This window comes from Podarcis erhardii (assembly GCF_964252035.2).
Source record: "Podarcis erhardii genome assembly, chromosome: 7".
NCBI lineage: Eukaryota > Metazoa > Chordata > Lepidosauria > Squamata > Lacertidae > Podarcis > Podarcis erhardii.
Window position 1 is genome coordinate 91,871,373 of NC_138511.1, and position 24,543 is coordinate 91,895,915.

General features: G+C 46.4%; 1 protein-coding gene across 1 annotated transcript in view; it reads right to left on the reverse strand.

Moving 5' to 3' along the window:
• Positions 1 to 24,145, reverse strand: part of ADAD2 (adenosine deaminase domain containing 2) — a 29,199-nt gene extending 5,054 nt beyond the window's left edge. Inside the window, exons 1-19 of the mRNA XM_081872520.1 lie at positions 24,062 to 24,145; positions 23,655 to 23,769; positions 21,707 to 21,764; positions 20,389 to 20,456; positions 19,532 to 19,589; positions 18,509 to 18,573; positions 18,244 to 18,357; positions 17,984 to 18,032; positions 17,203 to 17,277; positions 16,606 to 16,765; positions 15,263 to 15,266; positions 14,187 to 14,378; positions 10,034 to 10,218; positions 7,097 to 7,198; positions 5,808 to 5,852; positions 5,253 to 5,378; positions 2,985 to 3,135; positions 1,348 to 1,512; positions 153 to 367 (exon numbers count right to left, since the gene is read on the reverse strand). Of these exons, the coding sequence (XP_081728646.1) occupies positions 153 to 367; positions 1,348 to 1,512; positions 2,985 to 3,135; positions 5,253 to 5,378; positions 5,808 to 5,852; positions 7,097 to 7,198; positions 10,034 to 10,218; positions 14,187 to 14,378; positions 15,263 to 15,266; positions 16,606 to 16,765; positions 17,203 to 17,277; positions 17,984 to 18,032; positions 18,244 to 18,357; positions 18,509 to 18,573; positions 19,532 to 19,589; positions 20,389 to 20,456; positions 21,707 to 21,764; positions 23,655 to 23,767 (1,945 nt within the window). The 5' untranslated portion in view covers positions 23,768 to 23,769; positions 24,062 to 24,145. The remainder of the gene's footprint in view (positions 1 to 152; positions 368 to 1,347; positions 1,513 to 2,984; positions 3,136 to 5,252; positions 5,379 to 5,807; positions 5,853 to 7,096; positions 7,199 to 10,033; positions 10,219 to 14,186; positions 14,379 to 15,262; positions 15,267 to 16,605; positions 16,766 to 17,202; positions 17,278 to 17,983; positions 18,033 to 18,243; positions 18,358 to 18,508; positions 18,574 to 19,531; positions 19,590 to 20,388; positions 20,457 to 21,706; positions 21,765 to 23,654; positions 23,770 to 24,061) is intronic.
• Positions 24,146 to 24,543: the final 398 nt, after the last annotated feature.

A 24,543-nucleotide genomic window follows, 5' to 3' on the forward strand; every position in this document is an offset into this window, starting at 1 on the left:
GGATTTTTGTTCATTTAGTGCCCCAAGGCAAGGAAAGCCCAGAGTCCTGGGATGTACAAGCCTGGAATGGAAACATTTCTGCAGTTTGGCTGCTGCCAATACAGCCCATGGGCTCTTTATGCGAGTTCTGTAGTAACAAAAACATACGTCACCTAGGACAATGCTGGTGATGTACACCGGGTGGATGATGTGGCTGAGAAGGGCCCCCTGCACTCCCAAGGCACTCCAGCGGGTCAGCTTATCGCTGCTGGAGACACAGTAGACATAGGCAGACAGCGCGCTGGGGCGGCAGTACGAGATGGGCCTGAGGACCCCTTTAACGCTGATGTGGAGCCCAATGGATGGATTCGGCTGTGGAGACACAATCCTGCAGGCCGCAGGAGGGGAAGGGGAAATTCCATAAACTCAGAGAGGGCAGTGTGGGGAGGATTCAGGTACAGGAATTGGGACTGGAAGATCCCAGGGGGTGGTCTGAAGAAACAGAGTGCTGCCACTGTGTTGCTAAGCAGGTCTGCACCCTGCCAGCAACTGGATGCAGAGGCCGCCAGGGAACCCTGCATGTTACTTGGAAAGCTACGATGGAAATAAGGCAGAATATAATAAATTAAAAGTATTATTCTTTTGTTCTTAATGCCAAAAGCAGCCTCTTGGATTGGAGGAAATGCAAAGATAGACAAAACTTCGCCTGATGCAAGCTTGGCTGCTGAGCAGCTATTTTGTCAATTGTCAAAAAACCATAGAAAGGGAGGATAAATAGCTTTTACAGGTTTTAGGGGGCTGCTTCAAAAACCTGTCTGACCAAACACAAGAGTGGGCCAGAAGTAAATAGTGAGCAACTTACAAATTGCGAATGCCTCTCTCAGAGCGCTTGCAGTTCTCCTACAATCTATCGTCTTCCTGCAGCCTGAGTGGGGATCAAAACCCTTCTCCTGGGTTTCTTAGCTTTCTCCCAAATGGCCCTTTGGGGCCAGAAGGCAAGGAGGCCAAGATAATGAACAACAGGCAGAACCAGCTCCTTCTAGTTCCATCCCCCTCCCTCCCACCTTCTGCAAGGGCAATGCTAAGACAAGAGGAGGAAGCTAAAAGGAAGTGCCAATCCCCAGAACAGTTACAAGTAAGAAGGCAGGTGTGGCGGGGGCTGGCTGAGGGCAGGTGGAGGTTGACAGGATAGTGCCTCATTTGCCCTAAGGGACCAGCCGCCACTTGCCACCGCGATCCCGACCACAAAGACCAAACAGCCCATATGACCTGCATGATCTCTCCCTCCTCCCCGCAGCTACCTCTCCCTTCCACACACCGAGACCTTTCTGCTCTGTATCCTGCTCTGAGCCACAGGCAAACACTCACCGGGTGCTCTCTGAAGCTCCTTTGGGCCTCCGACTCAGGTAAAGATGCAGGAAGTAATTTGGTTTCAGAGTCAGGTGCACCCCGTCCTCTGCCAGGCGGAAGATGCACTTCTCAAGGGCGGTGGGGTCTTGGCAGCAGTACATCAGTAGCTGCTTGTATAAGTACCTGGGAATACCAAATATTGTAGCTTGTAAAGGCTGTTGTGTCTTTGGGCCTTCAATCAGATCGCAGGGCAACCTCCTGCCACCTATCTCCAGATACAGTGGTACCTCAGGTTACATACGCTTCAGGTTACATACGCTTCAGGTTACGGACTCCGCTAACCCAGAAATAGTACCTGGGGTCAAGAACTTTGCTTCAGGATGAGAACAGAAATTGTGCTCCGGTGGCACTCAGCAGCAGGAGGCCCCATTAGCTAAAGTGGTGCTTCAGGTTAAGAACAGTTTCAGGTTAAGAACGAACCTCCGGAACGAATTAAGTACCCGAGGTACCACTGTACTCCCTTCTGTTTGTTTCCCTTTTTCTTCTTCTTCTTCTTCTTCCCACCCCCTTCCATGTATATCTATATAAGAGATTGTAGTTTGTCTACTTTACCCTCTGTAATCATTGTTTCACATATCAGTTGATTGTTAAAAGAGTTTGTTTTCATTAACAAAAAAACTAACACCATAAAATTCCAGATTTTGAAAGAGACCTATGTTTCAGTTTCCACATTGGATAATGAACTGTGAATTCAGCAGCTTCTCATTAAAGTGCAAACAAAAATTGATTTTCTCCCCAATCCATGTAACTGGGACATGTATGTTTGAAACACGACACCAACCAAAGTAACTGGGCAATGCCTGAAGAAACCCCATTGCTCCTCAGTCTTGTTGCCAAACTCCTCTGCTCCTCTGTTTGAAGAACTCCCTTTTCCAGTGTGGGGGCTATAGCTAACTGCCAACTCCAAACACCAACTCCAGTCACGGGCTTTCTAGTGATAAGAGGGTTCATCTCTACAACATGCAAGGCAGCGTTAGAGAAGAATAAAGGTAAAGGGTAAAGGGACCCCTGACCATTAGGTCCAGTCGTGGCCGACTCTGGGGTTGCGGCGCTCATCTCGCTTTATTGGCCGAGGGGGCCGGCGTACAGCTTCCGGGTCATGTGGCCATCATGACTAAGCCGCTTCTAGCGAACCAGAGCAGCGCACGGAAACGCCGTTTACCTTCCCGCCAGAGTGGTACCTATTTATCTACTTGCACTCTGACGTGCTTTCAAACTGCTAGGTTGGCAGGAGCAGGGACTGAGCAACGGGAGCTCACCCCATCGCAGGGATTCGAACCGCCGACCTTCTGATTGGCAAGTCCTAAGCTCTGTGGTTTAACCCACAGCGCCACCCGCATCCCTAGAGAAGAATACCTCTGAGCAAATACCAAGTGAGTTTCCCTAATCATTAGGTTATCCCAACCAGTCCTCAACATCTGGGATTAGAAATAAGAACCTCTTGTGATTTCGAGGAACAGTTGATTCCTGGCACCCCTCACTTGTAAAATCACATCCTGCCTTCAACCTGCTGCTTCCCTCCTAAATTGCTCTTCTTTAACCTGGCCAATAAAACCAGCACTGCACATCAGCGCTGGGAAGACGGGGTGCCTTACCTCAGAAGCGCTCTGCGGGCAACCACTAGCCCATGCATATCATGGATTCTCCTGCCTTTGAACTCCATCCAGCCCTCGTAGCAGACATCTCCTGTTCCCAGGGCAACCAGCTCGTAGGTCTCCTTGTAGGAGCTCTGGCTGTTGGCAACCTCTGAAGGGACAGGAAAGGAAGTGTCAAAATGTTAATTGCGACTTCAAAGGCCGGCTCAAAACAGGGAGGGAATATCCAGGGAGGCAACAACCATTCAGGAACAGCCCCTTGCCTAGCAAACATTTGGGCCAAATTAAACCTAATGCTGAGTGCTCTGCTGAGTGGGGAACAAGCCAAAACTGCTGCAACGTCTTGCTTGGAGCTGGTATAGGACCCCAACTAGGTGGAGTTTCCATCCCTCCCACCTTTAGAACTACTTTGCATTTCCTTCCTCTGAAGAATGTAAGAAGAACTCTGATGGATCAGAGCAAGGATCCATCCAGACCAGTGGCTCCCAAAGTGCGCTGTACCAGTGGGATTACCCAGGAGGGCACTAAGGCGAGGGGCAAAAGAGGGCATTGAAAGCACAAATGATTATCAGTCTTTGTTGTTGTTTTTTAATGTGCTTTATTGGTTGAAAACCTTATAACAGAAACGGACAATAGATGTTATAGGCAAAATGAGAAATAAAAAATATACCATTATTCATACTTGCTTTGTGTATAGTATACATTTGTGATTCAATTTTACAAGGCTTCTCATCTTCCCCTTGTGTTCCCGAATTAAATTCCTTAAATACGTGCTTAGACTTTACTTTCTCCATGTTATTTCACTTACTATCAATTTTATTTTATAAAATTATCCTAATTGCACATCGAAGATTATCAGTCTTTGAAAAGCTGGTATCAATGGAGCAAGCTCATCCATTTTGTTAACTAATTAAACTAGATAGTTTTAACCCGATTTTGAATAAATATGCAATTAATTGTTACTGTTTTGAATTTTATTGTGTTATTATATTCCCCAGTGGGTCTTGCAAACTGCTATTCTGAATAATGTTTTTAATATGGTAAAGGTAAAGGACCCCTGGACGGTTAAGTCCAGTCAAAGGCGACTATGGGGTGCAGCGCTCATCTCGCTTTTCAGGTCAAGCTGTCTGTTTGTCCACACCCAGCTTTCCAGGTCATGTGGCCAGCAGGACTAAACCGTTTCTGGTGCAACGGGACACTGTCCCAAGTCCCAGAGCGCATGGAAACGCCATTTACCTCCCTGCCGCAGCAGTACCTATTTATCTACTTGCACTGGCGTGCTTTTGAACTGCTAGGTTGGCAGGAGCTGGTACAGAGCATCGGGAGCTCACCCCATTGTGGGGATTTGAACCGCCAACCTTCTGATCAGCAAACCCAAGAGGCTCAGTGGTTTAGACCACAGTGCCACCTGTGTCCCTAAGGTAAAGGACCCCTGGATGGTTAAGTCCAGTCAAAGGCGACTATGGGGTTGTGGCGCTCATCTCGCTTTCAGGCTGAGGGAGCCGGTGTTTGTCCGCATACAGCTTTCTGTGTCATGTGGCCAGCAGGACTGATGATGATGATGATGATGATGATGATGATGATGACTAATGATCATGATCATGATCATGATGATAATAATTTATTATTTATACCCTGCCCATCTGGCTGAGTTTCCCCAGCCACTCTGGGCGGCTACCAATCGAGCCCGGCTTCAGCTGGGAAGGGCGGGATATAAATAAAATTTTATTTTTATTATTTTTATTAAACTGCTTCTGGTGCAACAGAACACCGTGGCAGAAACCAGAGCACACAGAAACACCGTTTACCATCCTGTCGCAGCGGGAAGAGGCACTGGAGATACATTATGAAACCAGAGGAACAGTGGACCAAAAAAGTTTGGGAATTCCTGCTCCAGACCAGCATCTCATTTCAGTGGCGTAGCGTGGGTTGTCAGCACCCGGGGCAAGGCAAGTAATTTGCGCCCCCTAACCCGTGGATTTGCGCCCCCTAACCCTAACCCCCAGATGTTGCACCCGGTGCGGCTGGCCCCCCCTGCACCCCCCACGCTACACCACTGTCTCATTTCCCATAGTGGCCAACCGGTTGCCTCCAGAAAGCAATCTAGCAAGCCATGAAGTTGTTGCTCCTCAGCAGCTGACACTCAGCGGTATTCTGCCTTTCATCCTCGAGAGTCAGTATTGCCATCATGCCTAAAGTCCAGGTAGGATTCCACCCCCACCCAAAAAACAGCAGCACCCCAAAGACGACAGGGCGCCAGTGGCTCACCTCTCTCCAGTATGAATGCTGCCACACTGCTCATGCAGCCTTGGTACCGCACGTCTTCTCCAATAAGCATTTCACAGATATCACTGGTAATAGCGGCACAGCGTTGTGTGTGGGAAACTTCGATTTCTGGTGGAGAGAAAGGGGGCAGGTTGTTTTCCTTGGGGTAACTGTTTGGACACCTCTGCTTATTCTGCAAACGTGACGAGATCTAATGTCACGTGGGGAGGCTCAGCCCCAGTACCATTTTTCAAATGCGAGAGACCTCATGAAAAGAGAGTGGACACTTGCTGACTGTTCCCTCCTCACAGGGCTGGAGATAGACGAGATCTCTGGAATGAGTCTTTCCCAGCCCTAGTCACCCTTGTGCAGAACCCCATACCAAGTGCAGGGAAGGCAAAAGGCCACGGGCAGTTTGTCACTTGCATCTTAAAAAGCAGGAAGACTATTAAAAGGAATAAATGCATTCAACATTTGCTATGAACAACACACGAAAGTTAAGGACAAGGAATTAATAAGTTAAAGGAAAGCCATGTTTTTGAAGAATGTTATTCTTACCAGGAGGCCGAGGTTTTACAGAAGAAACTGGGAGAACAGGCAAGCCTACAAGAAACAAAAGGCAACTGAGGTGAAGAGATGTACTGAGAGACAGCCACCTTGTATTAAATCTGCCTGTTACCAATTGTGGTACAGTACATTGTGCCATTCCCATGATAACCTGCTTTCTACATTTGTGTGTGAACCCACCCCCACAATTTAGGATTGGAAAGGAAATGTTCAGCCTCCACCAGTTTGGAGAGACAGCACTCAACTTCAGAAATGCCTCTCAGTGCGTTGGGACATGGCAACAAGAGCAGCTCTGAACATGTGCAGAGCACCTTTCCCTGGTAGTCGCAGAACCAGAGAGAACGCACCATGCTACACGCCATCAGAAAACCATCGCTCATTCCTAGCCCTTCTGAGAGCGGGTGGGGAGGGTGGCTCTCCAAGCTGTTTAGACCACTTCACTATTCTAGAATTCAGAGTATCCATGGAAAGGGAGTGAGAATTTACTAGGTAGAAACTGTACATTCAAAGTACACTGCTTGCCGAGAAGTATGCTGGGAACTGTGGCTCTGTGAGGAACACACTGCCATCTGTTCCCAGGATTTTTAAAGCCATATGCTTTAAATCAGGCATAGGCAATCCAGGGTTTTTTTATTATTATTACGATAAAGATCATCTTTATTGTCACTGTCCCATACAGAACAACAGAATTGAAAAATCTACATCAGACATTCAAAAACCAACAAGCCTGCTATCCCAACCTGGTTAGCCACCTAAAAACTCTGATACCCCATTTTAAAAATACAATACACTCCCACAGAGACTCCTTATGCTGCGTTTAAAACCAAAATCGCATTTGGGTAGAAACTGTTTCTCAGGCGGCTAGTCCTAGTCTTTATAACCCTATACCTTCTTCCAGAAGGCAGAAGCTGAAAGAGATCATTTCCGGGGTGCGCACTATCCTGCGCTATCTCTGCCGCTTTCTTATGACACCTGGAAGCGTAGATTTGATCCAAGGTGGGAAGAGTGCACCCAATTATTCTCTCCGCAGTCTTCACAACCCTGGACAGCATTGCTTTTCCCCTGACTGTGCAGCTCCAAAACCACACACACAGACCATAAGTTAATACACTCTCCAAAGTACAATGGGGAAAAATAATAATACTACAGTTCCCATCATCCCTGACCACTGGTCCTGTTAGCTAGGGATGATGGGAGTTGTAGTCCCAAAACATCTGGAGGGCCGAGTTTGCCTATGCCTGCTTTCCATATACGGTGTGGGTGTGACACACAAGACATACTTTCATTTTGCTTCTCCAGTTGTGCATCTGAAACATCATCGATTGGTTGATCCCATCCATCCAGGAGCGGCTCCTTAAAAGGAGCGGAGGGCAGAAGGTGTGCTGCAGAAAGAACATCAGTGGGGAAGTGAGGAGGGGTGCCAAAACAGAGACACAAAACACGAGAGTGGGGCAGAAAGGAAAGCAAGAACCTCCCTCTTACCCTCAACGCCCACAAAATATACTGACCTTCCAGCTCCCAATGTCTACACACAAAGAGGAAGAAAACAGGGGGTAGACCTGCAGCAATCATGCAGTTTTATTTACATTAATCCACAACTGATATAAATCTTACCACGAGGCAGGGCAAAAAGACCTACCCGTATTTTTCGCTCTATAAGACGCACCAGACCACAAGACGCACCTAGTTTTTGGAGGAGGAAAACAAGAAAAAAAAAATATTCTGAATCTCAGAAGCCAGAACAGCAAGAAGGATCGCTGCACGGCGAAAGCAGCAATCCCTCTTGCTGTTCTGGCTTCTGGGATAGCTGCGCAGCCTGCATTCACTCCATAAGACGCACACACATTTCCCCTTACTTTTTAGGAAGGAAAAGGTGAGTCTTATAGAGCAAAAAATATGGTACTTAAGGTAGAAAGAGTTGGGGTGGGTGATGGTTACAAGACCCAGGCTGCTCCGTAACGTCACCCATACCTCCTGTACAAGAGGGAAGAATGTGCTTTTAACCTTTACTAAATTTAACAAGTTCTCATTTTCCCCACTGCAGAGTCGAGAAGTGTGCACATCCGGTTACCTTTTATCAGACATTCACCTCCAGTGCTTTGTAAAATATTTATTGAGAAGAATTTCACATATAGAAAGCTTGACAAAATAAATGGATCGTATGGTTAGAATTGTGATTACAAACGAAAATGCGTAGCTGCTGCAGATCTACTACTACTTATTTTCAAACTCTTGAGATACATAAGACATTTCTAGGAATCACTTTCTGCACTATTCATCATATATTGTAAGAATCTGCCCTTTGAGCTGACACGGCTCAAGCACTAAAAGAATCGTGTGGCAACTTATAGCATATGCATTACAGCTTAAGCTTCGTAGGATGGTTGGGATCTAAATTTAATATAAATAAATAAAATAATAGGGCAATGAAGTGGTTGTTGGAATAAATCAAGCATTTGGATCCCTAGAAAGACTGGATTTTGCAGGAAAAGGCACCGCCAAAGAGGTCAAATTGCTAGTGTTAAGAGTATCAGAGCCCTGAAGCTGGATGAGACCAAAGACCCATCTAGTCCAGTATCCTGTTTCCATGGCGGCCAACCAGATGTCCCTAACGAAGTCCACAAGCAGGACATGAATGCTACAACATTCGGCAGGTTTAACCTGGCAGATTCCCTTGCCCTCTTAGTGCAATGGTTAAAAGGTCAGTCAAAGGCAACTCTGGAGTTGCGGAGCTCATTTCACTTTCAGGCCAAGGGAGCCGGCATTTGTCCACTGTTTTCCAGGTCATGTGGCCAGCATAACTAAACCGCTACTGGTGCACGGAGGGCCGTGACGAGTGCCAGAGTGGACACGGGTGGCGCTGTGGTGTAAACCACTGAGCCTCTTGAGCTTGCTGATCAGAAGGTCAGAGGTTCGAATCCCCGCGACGGGGTAAGCTCCCGTTGCTCTGTCCCAGCTCCTGCCAACCTAGCAGTTTGAAAGCATGCCAGTGCAAGTAGATAAATAGGTACCACTGTGGCGGGAAGGTAAACGGCGTTTCCATGCGCTCTGGCATTCGTCACGGTCCTCCATGCGCCAGTAGCGGTTTAGTTTCTTTCAAATCAGAACCAGTGAAGGCGGTGAAGGTCCTATGTGAATGTCTGGAGGCGGTTGGAGGATGGATGGTGGCTAACAGATTGAGGTTGAATCCTGACAAGACAAAAGTACTGTTTTGGGGGGAGAGGAAGCGGGCAGGTGCGGAGGACTCCCTGGTCCTGAATGGGGCAACTGTGCCCCTCAAGGTCCAGGTGCACAGCCTGGGAGTGATTCTGGACTCACAGCTGTCCATGGAGGCGAGGGTCCATTCTGTGTCCAGGGCAGCTGTTTATCAGCTCCATCTGGTATGCAGGATGAGACCCTACCTGCCCTCAGACTGTCTAGCCAGAGTGGTGCATGCTCTAGTTATCTCCCGCTTGGACTACTGCAATGCGCTCTATGTGGGACTACCTTTGAAGGTGGCCTGGAAACTACAACTAATCCAGAATGCGGCAGCTAGACTGGGGACTGGGAGCGGCCGCTGAGACCATATAACACCAGTCTTGAAAGACCTACATTGGCTCCCAGTACGTTTCCGAGCACAATTCAAAGTGTTGGTGCTGACCTTTAAAGCCCTAAACGGCCTCGGTCCTGGATACCTGGGGGAGCATCTCCACCCCCATCATTCTGCCCGGACACTGAGGTCCAGTGCCGAGGGCCTTCTGGTGGTTCCTACCCTGTGAGAAGCCAAGTTACAGGGAACCAGGCAGAGGGCCTTCTCGGTGGTGGCACCTGCCCTGTGGAACGCCCTCCCACCAGATGTCAAAGAGAAAAATAACTACCAAACTTTTAGAAGACATCTGAAGGCAGTCCTGTTTAGGGAAGCTTTTAATGTTTCATAGGTTATTGTATTTTAGTCTTCTGTTTGAAGCCGCCCAGAGTGGCTGGGGAAACCCACCCAGATGGGCAGGGTATAAATAATAAATTATTGTTATTATTGTTATTATTATTATTATTAGTCCTGCTGGCCACATGACCAGGAAAGCTGTCTGTGGACAAACGCCGGCTCCCTCGGCCTGAAAGTGAGATGAGCGCCGCAACCCCATACCTTCCAGGCGTCCTTTACCTTTACCATAGCAATGCTGCAACCACAGCGTTATCAATTCTCCTTTCAGCCCCAGTGCACCCTCTTCTGCATCTACCCTTTCCTTGTGTGGCACCGCTAGCGGATCCAGAGAGCTCTGGAGAAAGAAGAGGCTCCTCAACGGCAACGGTTTGAAGTTGTCCTTCCTTCCAAGGAGACTGCACCCGATCTTTCTGCAGAGATGCTGCGGCATTTATTTTCTGGCAACCCTCTCCTGCCGCCTCTTCTTTGTCCGACATTTTTCTGGGAAGAAGGGAAACAGATAAAAATTTAAAACTTAAAATTTAAACTTAAAATTTTAAAAAAATTTAAAAAAAAATAAAAGAAGGGGTGTTTACAATTACAACCTTTTTGCTTGAATGTCTAAGTTTTGTACCAATGTTGTGTTGCAGGGGCAATATAAGTTTTGTTATGTACCAAGGTTCCTGCATCGTTGGCAACCATCTGCCTCGAGATGCTATTGTGCTATTATTATATTTGTGTATTTTCTGTGAACTGCTTTGAGGAAACTACTATACATAGCTTTTAAGTTGGGGGGCTCTGTCTGGATACCCTTCCAAAACCTGTGATCTTGTGCGGGTAGAAGGTCTAAGACAAAGCTTGGGTATGAAAACAAGATAATTGTGAGGAGAAGCAGGACTAAGATGTGGAGATCTGCTCCAGAGATCCAGACCGTGGGGAGCCCCAAGAAATTAATAAATACAATTTGGACTATAATTTGAACTTTTTTATTTCCGTTTTTGATTTTTCTAATTGGAGTATTATGTTTGGATATTTAATTGGATGGTTTTTATTGGAAAATCAATAAAATTGATTTTAAAAGAGAAAGAAAACAAGATAATTCTGCAAGGCCAGGGGCCACCACAGAAAAGGCCGTGTTTTTTGAGGCGGATGACAGTCTGCCTTCCCTCATCAATGGTTATGCGGAACTTGATGGGGAGATTTTTAAAGGTCTGGATTTCTCCCCTCCCTAAATTGATTTTTGAATTCTGAATTTATTGCTATTCACATTTTATACTGTAGTTTATGCTGTTTTTTGTTGCATCAATTGTTTAAAATTTGTTGTTAACCGCCCTGAGCCCGGTTTTCTGAACCGGGAAGGGCGGGGTATAAATAAAAAATTATTATTTATTTAAATGGAAATGGATTGTTTTTTAGAGACTACCAGATTAAAGAAACACGAGTTTTAGACCATTATTTGACCGGCCATGAACCATTTTGACGGGGTTCTGTTTTGTTTCTGTTTCGCAATTAAGTGGCCGTGAAGAAAAGAATTGTAAATCTGTGTAAACTGGTACATGCAAAAACCCTGATAGATCAATCTTCAGGTTTTGTCCCTCAGGAGAGGCCTTCTTCTTCTTCCCCACTTTGGTCCCAAACAGGGAGAAAAGGCCTCTTCCAAGATGGCGCCTGAGGCGCTAAACCCCAAACTGGGGCCCATGTATTCAAATTCAAAATCTGTTGCCCGGCCAACCGATCAAACGGCTCCTCCACAAATCCCTGTTCTTTTCCGTGTATAAGACTAGGTTTTTTCACTCTAAAATAATCTTCAAAATCGTGGCTCATCTTACACAATCTCCCCCCCCCCCGCGCGCGCCATTTTCTTAAATTGGAGTCCCCCAAAATATACATGGGGGCATCTTAATAGATGGAAAGCCACTTAAGAGAGGCTTAAATTTTGTTAAAACAGAATAAACACCAAACACCGCAATGGCCGCTATTCCCCCCTCCCAGAGCTTTTCCGCTCGCAAAATGGCCTCAGCGCACCCCAAGTCGCCCCTCAGTTTCCCCAAAGCTCTGAGGAGGACCCCCCCCAAAAAAAACATGATCTCCCCCCCAAAAAAAAAAAACCTGGAGGAAAATCCCCTCTAGAAAAATGGCCCCAAATTGGCCTCAATGAGGAGGATTTCATGGAGAAGGGGGGCTCACTTTTAGTATTTCTCACCCCCCCCAAAAAAGCCCCATATTCCTTCTCACTGCCCCCTCACAGGAGATACCCCCTCCAAAACCTCCACATAAGGGCCCCCCAATAATTTAACCCAACACAGCAGCCCCTCTTTGCCCCAAAGCTCAATAACCCCCCCAAATAAATCAAAAATCGCTCTCCCAAAAGATTAAACGTCCCACCCAAATCTCCCTCCCTGAAATACGAAGGAGACCCACCCCGCCTATCCCATAATAATAATAATAATAATAATAATAAAATTTATTTATACCCTGCCCTCCCCAGCCAGGGGGCTAACATCACAGTAAAAACATAATGGGGGGGGGGCAATTTCTTTTTCTTTCTTTTTTTAAAGATATTTATTGAAGTTTCAAAAAAAAAAGGTTACAGACATAAGAAGAATAAAAAAGAAACAACAACAAAAAATACAAAAACACAGAGAAAAACAGAAACAATTAAAAATAAATTTCAAATACAGGTTAAAATGCCATTTAAAATGCAGCCTCCACAGCCCCCCCCCCAAAGGTGTTTCCACACAAGCCCCTTTCTTGCCTCCCCCGTTAATTCGGATTAATTGGGGAGGCTCTGAGGAGGAGATGGGGCTTTGGAGTGTCCCAAAACCAGCTGGGGGGGGTGAAGTGGAGGGGGGTATCCTATGAAGAGTAGGAAATGTGCAAGGAAGGAAAGCATTAACTCCAGCAGTTTGGGGGGGTTTTGCAGAAAGATGGGGTGCATGGAAAAGAGGGGGGCGCTGAAGGACATCACAAAAAAACTGCCTTGGTCAAACAGGTGGGGGGGGCAAAGGCGCCTGCTGCAAATTAAGAGGGGGGGATGGAGCAAGTTCAATGCACCCCTTGGGGTGCAAAGGAGGGGTGCAAATTTTGGGGGGAGGGGGGAACCTGCTTGCAAACACAGCTAGATAGAAAGCTAAATGGGCGAGGGTGCAAAATGGATGCAACAAGGAGAAGAGGCGGGGGGGCAAAGGGGCGCCTGCTGCAGATTAAGAGGGGGGAGAAGCAGGTTCAATGCACCCCTGGGGTGCAAAGGAGGGGTGCAATTTTTCGGGGAGGGGGGAACCTGCTTGCAAACACAGCTAGCTAGAAAGCTAAATGGGCGAGGGTGCAAAATGGATGCAACAAGGAGAAGAGGCGGGGGGGGCAAAGGGGCGCCTGCTGCAGATTAAGAGGGGGGAGAAGCAGGTTCAATGCACCCCTTGGGGTGCAAAGGAGGGGTGCAATTTTTGGGGGGAGGGGGAACCTGCTTGCAAACACAGCTAGCTAGAAAGCTAAATGGGAGAGGGTGCAAAATGGATCCAACAAGAAGAGGTGGGGGGCAAAGGGGCGCCTGCTGCAAATTAAGAGGGGGGGAGAAGCAGGTTCAATGCACCCCTGGGGTGCAAAGGAGGGGTGCAATTTTGGGGGGGAGGGGGAACCTGCTTGCAAAGACAGCTAGATAGAAAGCTAAATGGGCGAGGGTGCAAAATGGATGCAACAAGGAGAAGAGGCGGGGGGGGCAAAGGGGCGCCTGCTGCAGATTAAGAGGGGGGAGAAGCAGGTTCAATGCACCCCTGGGGTGCAAAGGAGGGGTGCAATTTTTCGGGGAGGGGGGAACCTGCTTGCAAACACAGCTAGCTAGAAAGCTAAATGGGCGAGGGTGTAAAATGGATGCAACAGGGAGAAGAGGCGGGGGGGGCAAGAGGGTTTGCAATACCACGGGGGTAATTCATGGGGGGGGTTCCTTGCACCCCACGTTGCAAGGGGAGACCACGCTTTGAGTGGTTTATTTATTTTATATATTTATTTGAGTAGTTTATTTTTTTATTGCTCTCCCACCATCTAGTCACCCCGCTTCCGATTTCCCCTACCGGGTTGCAAATGAATTAAAACCCAGCTGCTTCTCCACGTGTTTGAGCGACGATCCACTTTGAAGATAAGGGGGGGGGGCGAGGAAGAAATCTGCAACGGCCACCAATCCGGTAAAAGAAAAGTCAGTTAATCAGTTTTATTGCACATAGCCAAAGGCTGCCGCAATGCACACAGAATCATTCAAAAATTAAAAGAAAATATACTGGATTAATACAAAAAACTTTAAGCATTTATGTTATCAAGACGTTACCTGCTCTAAACAGAGCTATAAAAGTACCTTAATATACAAATCAAGACGTTAAACAATAAAATTTATAAGCTGAAATTATCACATGGCCACTAATGTATTAAAAAAAGATGTTAATTAATACAGTGGTAAAAGAAAAGGGGGAAGATATCACAGGCTCCTCCCACCCCGCTTGGGGATCCATTGCAACGCCTTTAAGGATCGCAGCCCGAGGAATGGGTGTCTTTTAATAACTTGGAGGGAGTAAAAAGCAGGATTAAGATTTGCGCTCCAGATTTGGAAGGGAAACTCACCACCCTCACCCCGGGAGAAAAATCTACTTGGTTTCTCAGGTTCAGCCAGGTGCCTTGGGTTTATTTATTTATTTTAATTTTATTTTGCACGTGCAATTTGCACGCCCCAGTTACTCCAGAGGGCGCTTTGCATACGGATCCCGTGCAAATGGATTCAGAAGCAGTTGCTCTCCGTCTAATCCTTGTTATGCGTGAGGTTGTTTTACCTGCTCAAAGGTGTCGATGTCTTGCCCGGGCTCACAAACAGTCTCTACAAAATGCAGTGAAACGGTTTTGAAACATAAACGCGGGACTTTAAACCGCTGCAAGGAGGAAATGGCTCCACTTTGGACCTCGCAAGTTGCGCCTCTAGGTGGCGTATCCTAAGCATGTGATCACTGCAAACCGGAGTTTAAAGGGGTGGCGGCAGGAGGTGACCTGTTAATTGCAACACCATCATGTAACATTCAGGTTTGCAAACCTTTGCAGTTGCTGCCTTGAAAGCGCTTGCATTAAACAGAGATTTTAAAAGAATTGAAAGAAAGTGTCTGCTTGCTTAAATAAATTAATACTTCTGGGAATAATAATAATAATAATAATAATAATAATAATTTGTACCCTCCCATATGGCTGGGTCTCCCCAGCCACTCTGGGCGGCTTCCAACAAAGATTAAAAATACATTAAAATACATTAATATATATATGATTTCCAAGTTACAACATGGCAGCTCCCAGTGTGGTCAGTTATTGCTTTCATTAGTGGGGGGAGAGAATGTTTATTTCACTGAGAAAAGTGGAAATCCCACCAGGAGGTGATCTCAAAGCTTGCTCTGTGTTTGCAGAAACTGGAACTGAATAGTGGAAGATTTATTTCATTTATATCATACTTTTCCTTCAAGTAGGCTTAACATGGTTCTTCCCCCCCACCCTCTGCATTTTACCCTCACTTTATGCTCACAACCCTGCAAAGGAGTTTAGGCTGAGTGAGAGTCTGGCTGGCTCTCTCGCCCATGAATTTGCCTAATTTTCTCTTAAAGCCATCTAGGTTGGTGTCCACCGCAGGCTCTTGCGGGAGCAACTGCTGAAGCTTTCATAAAAATAAAATTAATGAAAACAACTGATAACATGGTGGCCTGCAATGGTTCCTCCAAATGGTTCCATTGCTTGAGGTGGAAAGATCGCCTTGTCTAGTACCTTGAGTTCTCCGCAGGGATGTGGGTGGCGCTGTGGGTTAAACCACAAAGCCTAGGGCTTGCCGATCAGAGGGTCGGCGGTTCGAATCCCCGCAACGGGGGGAGCTCCCATTGCTCCGTCCCTGCCCCTGCCAACCTAGCAGTTCGAAAGCACAAAGTAGATAAATAGGTACCACTCCGGCGGGAAGGTAAATGGTGTTTCCATGTGCTGCTCTGGCTACATAACCCAGAAGCTGTACGCCGGCTCCCTCAGCCAATAAAGCGAGATGAGCACCACAACCCCAGTCATCCGCGACGACCTAATGGTCAGGGGTCCCTCTACCTTTACCTTACCTTGGTTCTCAAACACTTTGGTTCCCAAACACCAAAAACCCAGACGTAGGTGTTCCAGTTTTCAAACGTTTTTCGGAAGCTGAACGTCCGATGCGGCTGCTGGCTATTATTTCCGGGGCATCTGCACCAATCAGAAGCCACGCCTTGGTTTCCGAACATTTCAGAAGTCAAACGGACTTCCAGAACGGATTAAGTTTGGCACTTTTAGTTTTGCTCTTTATTTTGCGTTTTTGTTTTTAGTTTAATTTGTTTTTGTGACAGTGTGGAACCCAGTTCAGCTACTGATTGATTGACTGATTGTGTGACTGCAGAAATGGATAAAAGCCCCCCATCAAAACAATGACTATCATCCGTGCAGGTAAGGAAAAAAAAATCTTAATTTTTATCATCTACAAAACTATCTTATTTATTTTATAGTACAGTACATTGATTATTGCTTTCATTTTATGGAGCCATGGTCTTGTTAGATAGTAAAATTCATGTTCAGTTGCTGTTTTAGGGGTTGCTTTTAAAAGTCTGGAACAGATTAAGCCGTTTTGCATTACTTCCTATGGGAAAGCGCACCTTGGTTTTGGAACGCTTTGGTTTTGGAACGGACTTCTGGATTAAGTTTGAGAACCAAGGGACCACTGTAGTAGAGCCCAGGGAATTCTATTAAAAGAACACACACCAGAGCAAGTATCCATTCCTAAAGTTTTTATTTTGATTTTAGCTGTTTCTATCCTTTTTGTCCGCCTTGCAGAATTCCCATCTCCGCCTGCCTGGAGTCAGGGGCAGGGGTTGCGTGGGAACTTCTGGCTGGTGGGAAAATAGAAAACCATCCTCTCACTCCTGCAGGGCTTATAAGGGGAGATGTTGTAGTCGGAGTCTTCGATGCAGCTGGAGGAGAAATTGCTGTGGAGCGAAACCTTTATTTGCACCAATATTTGACGCCCCTGCAAAGAGGGGGATAAAAGATTTGAGAAGAGGAGGGGTACCGTGCTATATTAGAAGCAAAAAAAACTTTTGATGAATTGGAAGAGCCGCAAAAAGATTCCACTGAGCACATGGATTGATAATATGTACAGATTAGCTGCATACGAACGAATTGCATGTCGATGAAAAATAAGGACGGATAAATATGAAGAAATCTGGAAGGAATGTTTAAGCGATAAGGCGGATAGTGGAGGGAAGTAGGGGGAGAGGAGAGCGATCGGAAAATATTGTTTAAAAAGGTGTAGTCATAGGTATATCCGTGTATTCAAATCTGAATTGTCAAATTGTGTTGTTATTGTTTTTCTTGTATGTGTCTTTTGCGGTTGATGTTTGTATCAAAATACGATTAAACAAATTAACCCTTGAACACTTCATAGCTAAAGAAAAGGTAACGCACCCGGAAGTCGGTCACACACTGGAGTTCATATTGGTCTCCCAGGACGGGCCGCAACGCAGTCATGAAGGTGCTGAGCTGAGAATGAGAATTGCAGGCAGGATGGGGCAGAGAACTACGGTTAGGACATATACAGGAAGCTGCTAAGCCATTGGTCCACCTACATCAGTGTTGTCTACACAGGCTGCCAGCAGCAGCTCTCTGGGGTTTTCAAGCTAAGTCTCTCCCAGGCCTAGAATCATATGCTGTCCGCTGCTCTTTGGGGCTGGGGGAGGGGGTTAATATTTTTTTCTTGATTTCCCCCTCTAAAAACTAGGTGCGTCTTGTGGTCTGGTGCGTCCTATAGAGCAAAAAATATGATAATTGTTTCCCTCAAAGAATTCTGGGCACTGTGGTTTAACCCTCCCTGAATTACCATTCAAAGGAACCCTTATTAAACTACAGTGCCCAGAATTCTTTGAGGGGAAGATTGTCCTTTGAAGAGATAGTGCGCACACAACCTTTTCTGTGAATCTTTTCTGTGAACTGCCCTGAGACCTCCTGGTATAGGGTGGTGTAGAAATTCAATTAATAATAATAATAATAATAATAATAATAATAACAACAACAACAACAACAACAACCACCACCTTAATAGACTTATTGCAGGCCAGGCGGATGAGGAGATGAATTAAAAGTGTAATGAGGACCCAGCTATTTTATGGCGGCCTTCCGTAACCCACTTCCCTCTCCTCCCCAATTTCTCAGATCTCCACGGAAACAAAAAATAGGACGGAATAGGTACCTGGTAGCTCTGGGTACAAGATGGGATGATGGCAGCTCTTTGAAAGGCGCTGTGTTCAGAAAGAGAATGTAAAACAGGGTCATTTAGCTACAGCAGCGACTTCTTTCTGCCCTAGAGACCACTTGAAAAATGATGGTGATTTTGGTGCGGCACTTGTAAGGCGCACTGTACTAGATGCCATTTGGGTTTTAGTTGTGTTTTATGTACATCTTTCCCACCAAATCCAAATTGTGATACACCGCACGGCCGTATCAGCTCACCTGTCGATGTTATATTTTGTGCGCAGGAAGAGGGCGGCTCGGAAGTATTTGTCGGGAGAGCTCAGCGCTTCCACGCAGCCGGCGCAGCTCCCGTGTTTCTGCCACTCTTTGTCCCTGTGCGGGAGGAAACAGCCGTTGGCATCTCTCCACCTGAGCCTTTGCCCCCTCCAGATGTTTGGGACTACGACTTCCATCAGCCCCAGCTAGCGCATGTCCCTTCTCCAACCCCAGCCCCCTTCTCTGTTAAGCCCCCTGCCTTGGTTACCAGAACTGGAAGTTGCTCAGGTTGATGAAGGATGGCCAATGCTCGTTCAGTTCAGACGTCAGGTCCTGCAGGAAAGGAAGGTGGTGGGGAGTGTTAGTATTCCTGCTCCATGATTTCAGTCATGGGATTGATGTCTTTCACATGACATTATATGTTTTGACTCCACCGAGTGGGAAGTGACGGAGACAGGATGTTTGTGTTCCTGTGTTCCGTCAAGTGGGACTATTGTCCTTTGTTCTTTTTCTCTTTGCTGTCTGATGCTAGAGAGAGAGGGAGCCGTGTTGCAGTGCTCCGTGTGTGTTTATATGTAAATGAAGTAGATTAGCCAAAATGCTGAGTTGCACAAACTCTGTAGATCCCTAAGTGTGCCGGTGTCTGTTGGCATCGGTCGCCGTGATGTTCGGGATGAAGAAAACTTTTGAAACTCCCGAACAATCAACCAGGAGGAAGAGAACATGCCAGTCGGGCATGTGTCTCTGCCAGGGTCCTACTCGAGTGTAGGCTGAACTCCTGACAGGGAGCAGGCTACTTGAGACAATCGTATCATCCTGAGGACTACGTCTGGGGCTGGCCCTACCATTAGGCAAGTCAGCTCAAGGGGCAGATCAGGGCCCTTTTAAGCATATCCGGCGCCGTGGTGCAAAAATACCTTTGGCGTCCCGTCCCATTCCCCCCTCCCCATTTCCCAGAGTTACCGACAATTCTTTTTAGGGAGGGAACACCAGCAGCGGCAGAGGAAGCCTTTTAGGACGGGACGGCGGTTATTGTTCTTATTTTGATTTTATATATTGTGATCTTTTCTGTGAACCACCCTGAGACCTCTGGGTATAGGGCGGTATATAAATCAAACCAACAAACCACAAGGGTCGCCTTGTCGTGCAATGCAGAAATCTTTCACCTAGCGTGGGATTCGAACCCAGAAATCTAAAATTAAATGTCTTGCGCTCTACCCGCTGAGCTGTCCCAGGTCGTTGGAAGCAGGGCCACCGAAGCCGAACTTTGCAGCAAAAAGGTTCTACTCACCACCAGGTCGGAGGGGAAGAGGTATCTATATGGGCAGCAGCCCATGATGTTGCTGGGCCTGTGGATTTAAAGGGCAAGGAGAGGAGGTGAAGGAGGCTGGAACCTTTTCTATTCCAGCAGGCAATTAAGAATGCATCATATTGTCTTAATTTAACTTTGATCTATGGTTTTAATTGTATGGTTTTAAGTATAATTGTTGTAAGCAGCTCTGATATTTTTAAGTAGCATGTGTGCGTGTGTTGTGTGTGTGTGTGTGTGTGTGTGTGTGTGTGCACGCATGTACACACACACACACACTCTTAATATCAGGGCCAGATTTAGGTATGATGAGGCCCTAAGCTACTGAAGATAATGGGGCCCTTTATATGTCCAGCTGTCCTTTGTCAACAACAAATTGTCGCTGTTTTGTGTGTGTGTGTGTGTTGAATATATGCTAGATGGTAACTGATGGACCTAATAGGTATCTCAAGCCATTTGCCCATGTTGCCCTGCAACCAGTCCATGCAGAATGTGGGCACCCTATATATAGAAAGGAGCAAACCAGGGATATGTCAGGGAGCAGGCAGGGCCCAGGACTTACATTATAGGAGCCTACACAACACAAACATGGTTGCTGTAGGTAGGTTTTATTTGATTTGATTTTTATCTTATATTTTGGAAATGTACATCCACTTTTTTTTCCCTTTAAATTTTCTGGGGGCCCCACTCTCTTGGGGGCCCTAAGCTAGAGCTTGTTCAGTTTATACGTAAATCCGGCACTGCTTAATATATATATTTAAGTAAGAACATAAATACTTCACTTAAGTCCAAGCAATAAATACATGCCTCCCATAGTAGCCCAAATGAGATCGACTCACCATAATCCATGAATGGTCCAGTTGTTTGCGTCTTTCGGCAGAACGCACTCAAACCTCCTTCCCAGAGCCTACAAACACATGACAGAGAGCAGAAGATGGGTTAGATTCCCAAAGGTACAGCATAGCCACAAACCTCATTTCCCCCTTTTTGTGTTTGTGTGTGTGTGATTCGTAGAATCGTAGAATTGTAGAGTTCAAATGGGCTCCAGGGGTCATCCAGTCCAACCCAGGAATCTTTCACCCAACATGGGGCTTGAACCCACGACCTTGAGATTAAGAGTCTCATCCTCTGCTGGCTGAGCTATCCTCTATTTATTAATACAGCTTAACAATTAAGCAGAGGTTTGATTTCATTTCTGTTCTCTTCAACTCATATTTCTCCTTCTGCTATTGGACCAAGTCCAAACTCCATTGAACTACAACTCCCATCATCCCTTGCCACTGGGCATGTTGCCTGGGGCTGATGGGAGCTGGAGTCCCCCACGGCTGCTTCTTTTAACCCCTTCTCACGGATGGCGCTGTGGGTTAAACCACAGAGCCTAGGACTTGCTGATCGGAAGGTCGGCGGTTTGAATCCCTGCGCCGGAGTGAGCTCCTGTTGCTCTGTCCCTGCTCCTGCCAACCTAGCAGTTCGAAAGCAAGTCAAAGTGCAAGTAGATAAATAGGTACCACTCCGGCGGGAAGGTATACAGCGTTTCCGTGCACTCTGGCACTCGCCACTGGCCACATACCTGCTGGCCACATACCCCAGAAAGCTGTCTGTGGACAAACACCGGCTCCCTCGGCCTGAAAGCGAGATGAGCACCGCAACACCAGAGTCGCCTTTGACTAGACCAGGGGTCAGCAAGGTTTACCTTGCCTGGGCTGGTTCATTCCAGCAGAGCTCCTTCCATGGGCTGGATCACGCATGTGCACGCGCACCTGCAATTTCCAGTGTTTGTGTCTGCACAGACATGATTTCCGGTGCCTGTGTGAGCGCAGATGCGATTTCCGGCATTTGCACATGCAGAGATGCGATTTCCGGTGCCGCGAAAGCGAGTCCCTGTGCCGCGCTGCGCCGGTTTAGCGCAGTGCGCAGGGACTCACTGAGCCGGCGTCTCGGTTCTTGGGCAGCTCGTGGGCCAGTTAAACAACCCCAAGGGCCGCTTGTGACCCATGGGCCTTTGGTTGCCGACTCCTGGACTAGACTTAACCGTCCAGGGGTCCTTTACCTTTACCTGTTGCAACTGCTCTGCAGCTGTCTTATTTAGCCAGGTAATACGCAGAGGTGTTAACTGTTCAGAAAGGGAGTCTCCCCGAATTAGAAACTCTTACTCACTATGCAGAAGGTTCCAGGCCACATCTGGACAAAGCTCATGCATCGCCAAGGACAGGACCTGCAGTCGGAGAAAGAGAAGTCTCCCAGTTTCTCCTCCTTTCAAAAGTCTTCAGATCAGTTCATTCTTCGCCCCCTCACTTCCACCAAAAGACTGATACCGATTCACTGGAAAGATAATACTATGAAACCCCCCCTCCCCTTTGATCAAGGGATAGAAAATGAACAGGTTGCTTTTAGACGCAGATTGTGTATGGATAAATGCAATAATACTTAGAATGCATTTATTAAAAAATATTACGACTTGTTAATAATTGTATACTCGTTGGAATAATCACCTTACTTGTGCACCTGCATATCGTATTGCAGTTTCAAGCACCTTTCTTTCACTTCATTTGTCCGTTGAATTTTTTCAATGAAATATATATTTTTTAAACAAGATCAGCTCCCAACATTTCTGTACCAGTTTGCGGTTTTATTTATTTATTGAATTTTTTAGTCTCTATCTTGCCCAGGGTGACTTCCAACCAACCTTTCCTTTCACTGTGTGTGTGTGTGTGTGTGTGTGTGTGTAAAAGTCCTCATGAAAATTTTTAAGGTCAATTTCTCATTAATTACACATTTTTGCAAGCCATTTCACCTAACATATTCATCTACCTTATTTTTATTTCCTAACATTTACTGTATTTTTCCGTGTATAACATGCCCCCGTGTATGACACCCCCTATTTTGGGGGACTCAAAATTAGAAAATGGGGGGGGGAGAGATTGCCCCCTGTGTATAAGAGACTACTTCCCCTTTTTAACATAATTTTTTGTAAAAAAAAAAAAAAAAAAGTAGTCTTATATATGGAAAAATACGGTATATAGTACTTGATTGTGTAGAAAACAAAAGAAAACCTCAAAGCGGTTTACAAAAAGAGCGAAACAGTAAAACTATCAGTAAAATAAAAACCACTATTTAAAACATCCAAAAAAATAAAATGAAACCAACAATCAACTAAAAACAGATGAAAACACATGTCATCATTCTACATCTCTGCCTAGGCTTGTCTAAACAAAAATGCTTTTAGCAGGTGCTGAAAAGAGTACAGTTTTATGTGCGCTTTGATACACAGTTTTGCTTGGAGAACTGTATTGCAAAATTCAGAGATGCACAAAATTCTCATGACAGCTGTGTTCCAGTTTGCATGTTGTTCAGGGAAGCGTGAATCAGGTTTTTCATTAAAACACAAACTGAAATTCTCCGTCCATCCCCACCTGTAATGCAGAGACTGTTGTTGTTTAGTTGTGTCCGACTCTTTGTGACCCCCTGGACCAGAGCACGCCAGGCACTCCTGTCTTCCACTGCCTCCCGCAGTTTGGTCAAACTCATGCTGTTCCCTTCGAGAACACTGTCCCACCATCTCGTCCTCTGTCATCCCCTTCTCCTTGTGCCCTCCATCTTTCCCAACATCAGGGTCTTTTCCAGGGAGTCTTCTCATGAGGTGGCCAAAGTCTTGGAGCCTCAGCTTCAGGATCTGTCCTTCCAGTGAGCACTCAGGGCTGATTTCCTTCAGAATGGAGAGGTTGGATCTTCTTGCAGTCCATGGGACTCTCAAGAGTCTCCTCCAGCACCAGAATTCAAAAGCATCCATTCTTCGGCAATTAGCCTTCTTGATGGTCCAGCTCTCACTTCCATACATCACTACTGGGAAAACCATAGCTTTAACTATACAGACCTTTGTTGGCAAGGTGATATCTCTTCTTTAAGATGCTGTCTAGGTTTGTCATGGCTTTTCTCCCAAGAAGCAGGCGTATTTTAATTGGAGCAGGAGCCAGCAAGCCACTCCGTTATCCCTGCCAAGAAAACTCCATGGGCAAAGACAACATGCAGAGGCTGAGAGTTCACAAATTCATCATGTCCCACTTTCTGCCCATCCTCTCTCACCTTTGCATGAGGTTCTACCTACCTAGAGTTCTCCACCTTGGCCTGCTGCTGCCTCCAGAGATCCTCAGGACAAACCAGCAACCAGGAAAAACTCATGCAGAAGAAACCCAGAGTGACGAAATTGGCTGCCATCATACCTGCAAGCAAAGCAGAGCTGATGAAGAAAGGAGGGGGAAACAGCAAGGAGAGGAACCCAGTCTCTCTGTCAACATGCAACCCCGGGTATAGAAACCCTCAAGTAGGGTTCAGTAATCCCAATTTCTGATGACAAAAACATTGGCTAGATTGTTCTCAGTCATCAGGGAGTCATAGCTCAGCCACAGAGCGCAAGCCTCAGTTCCAGGATCCCAAAATTAGGCTAGGAAAACCCAGCAGGGCCTCTGCCTGAGCTCAGTTGCATCAACGACCTGATTTTGTATAAACCAGTACCTAAGCTGTCCCAGCCTGGGGTTGCACAGTAGCAATGTACATGCCCTGATACGATGTCGTCCTTTCAGTACGGGAGCCAGACACCAATCTGGTGTTTAAAAGGAGAAAGACGAGGCTGGTTTCGCTTCCCTGTGCAACAACGAAGAAGCAAAGGCTCAGCTCCTCCTGGAGTCGCAGATTGCAGAACGATTGCTTTGAACAGACCAACTTGGGCCACTGTAGGCAAATGCAGACTTTAGGGTTTCACAGAACTCTTTATCAAGGAGATCACTGGTGTTGAAGCGGTGATTCTTCAACACTAACTTTGTTGGACTGGTCGTGTTGTGCGGATGCCTGATGATCGTCTTCCAAAGCAACTACTCTATTGCAAACTTAAAAATGGAAAACGTAATGCTGGTGGTCAAGGGGAGGGGGGGAAATAGGGGAAATTAAGGATGATATGTTTTTCAATAAAATGTTTTCTTGAAATACCTAGTAAAAAT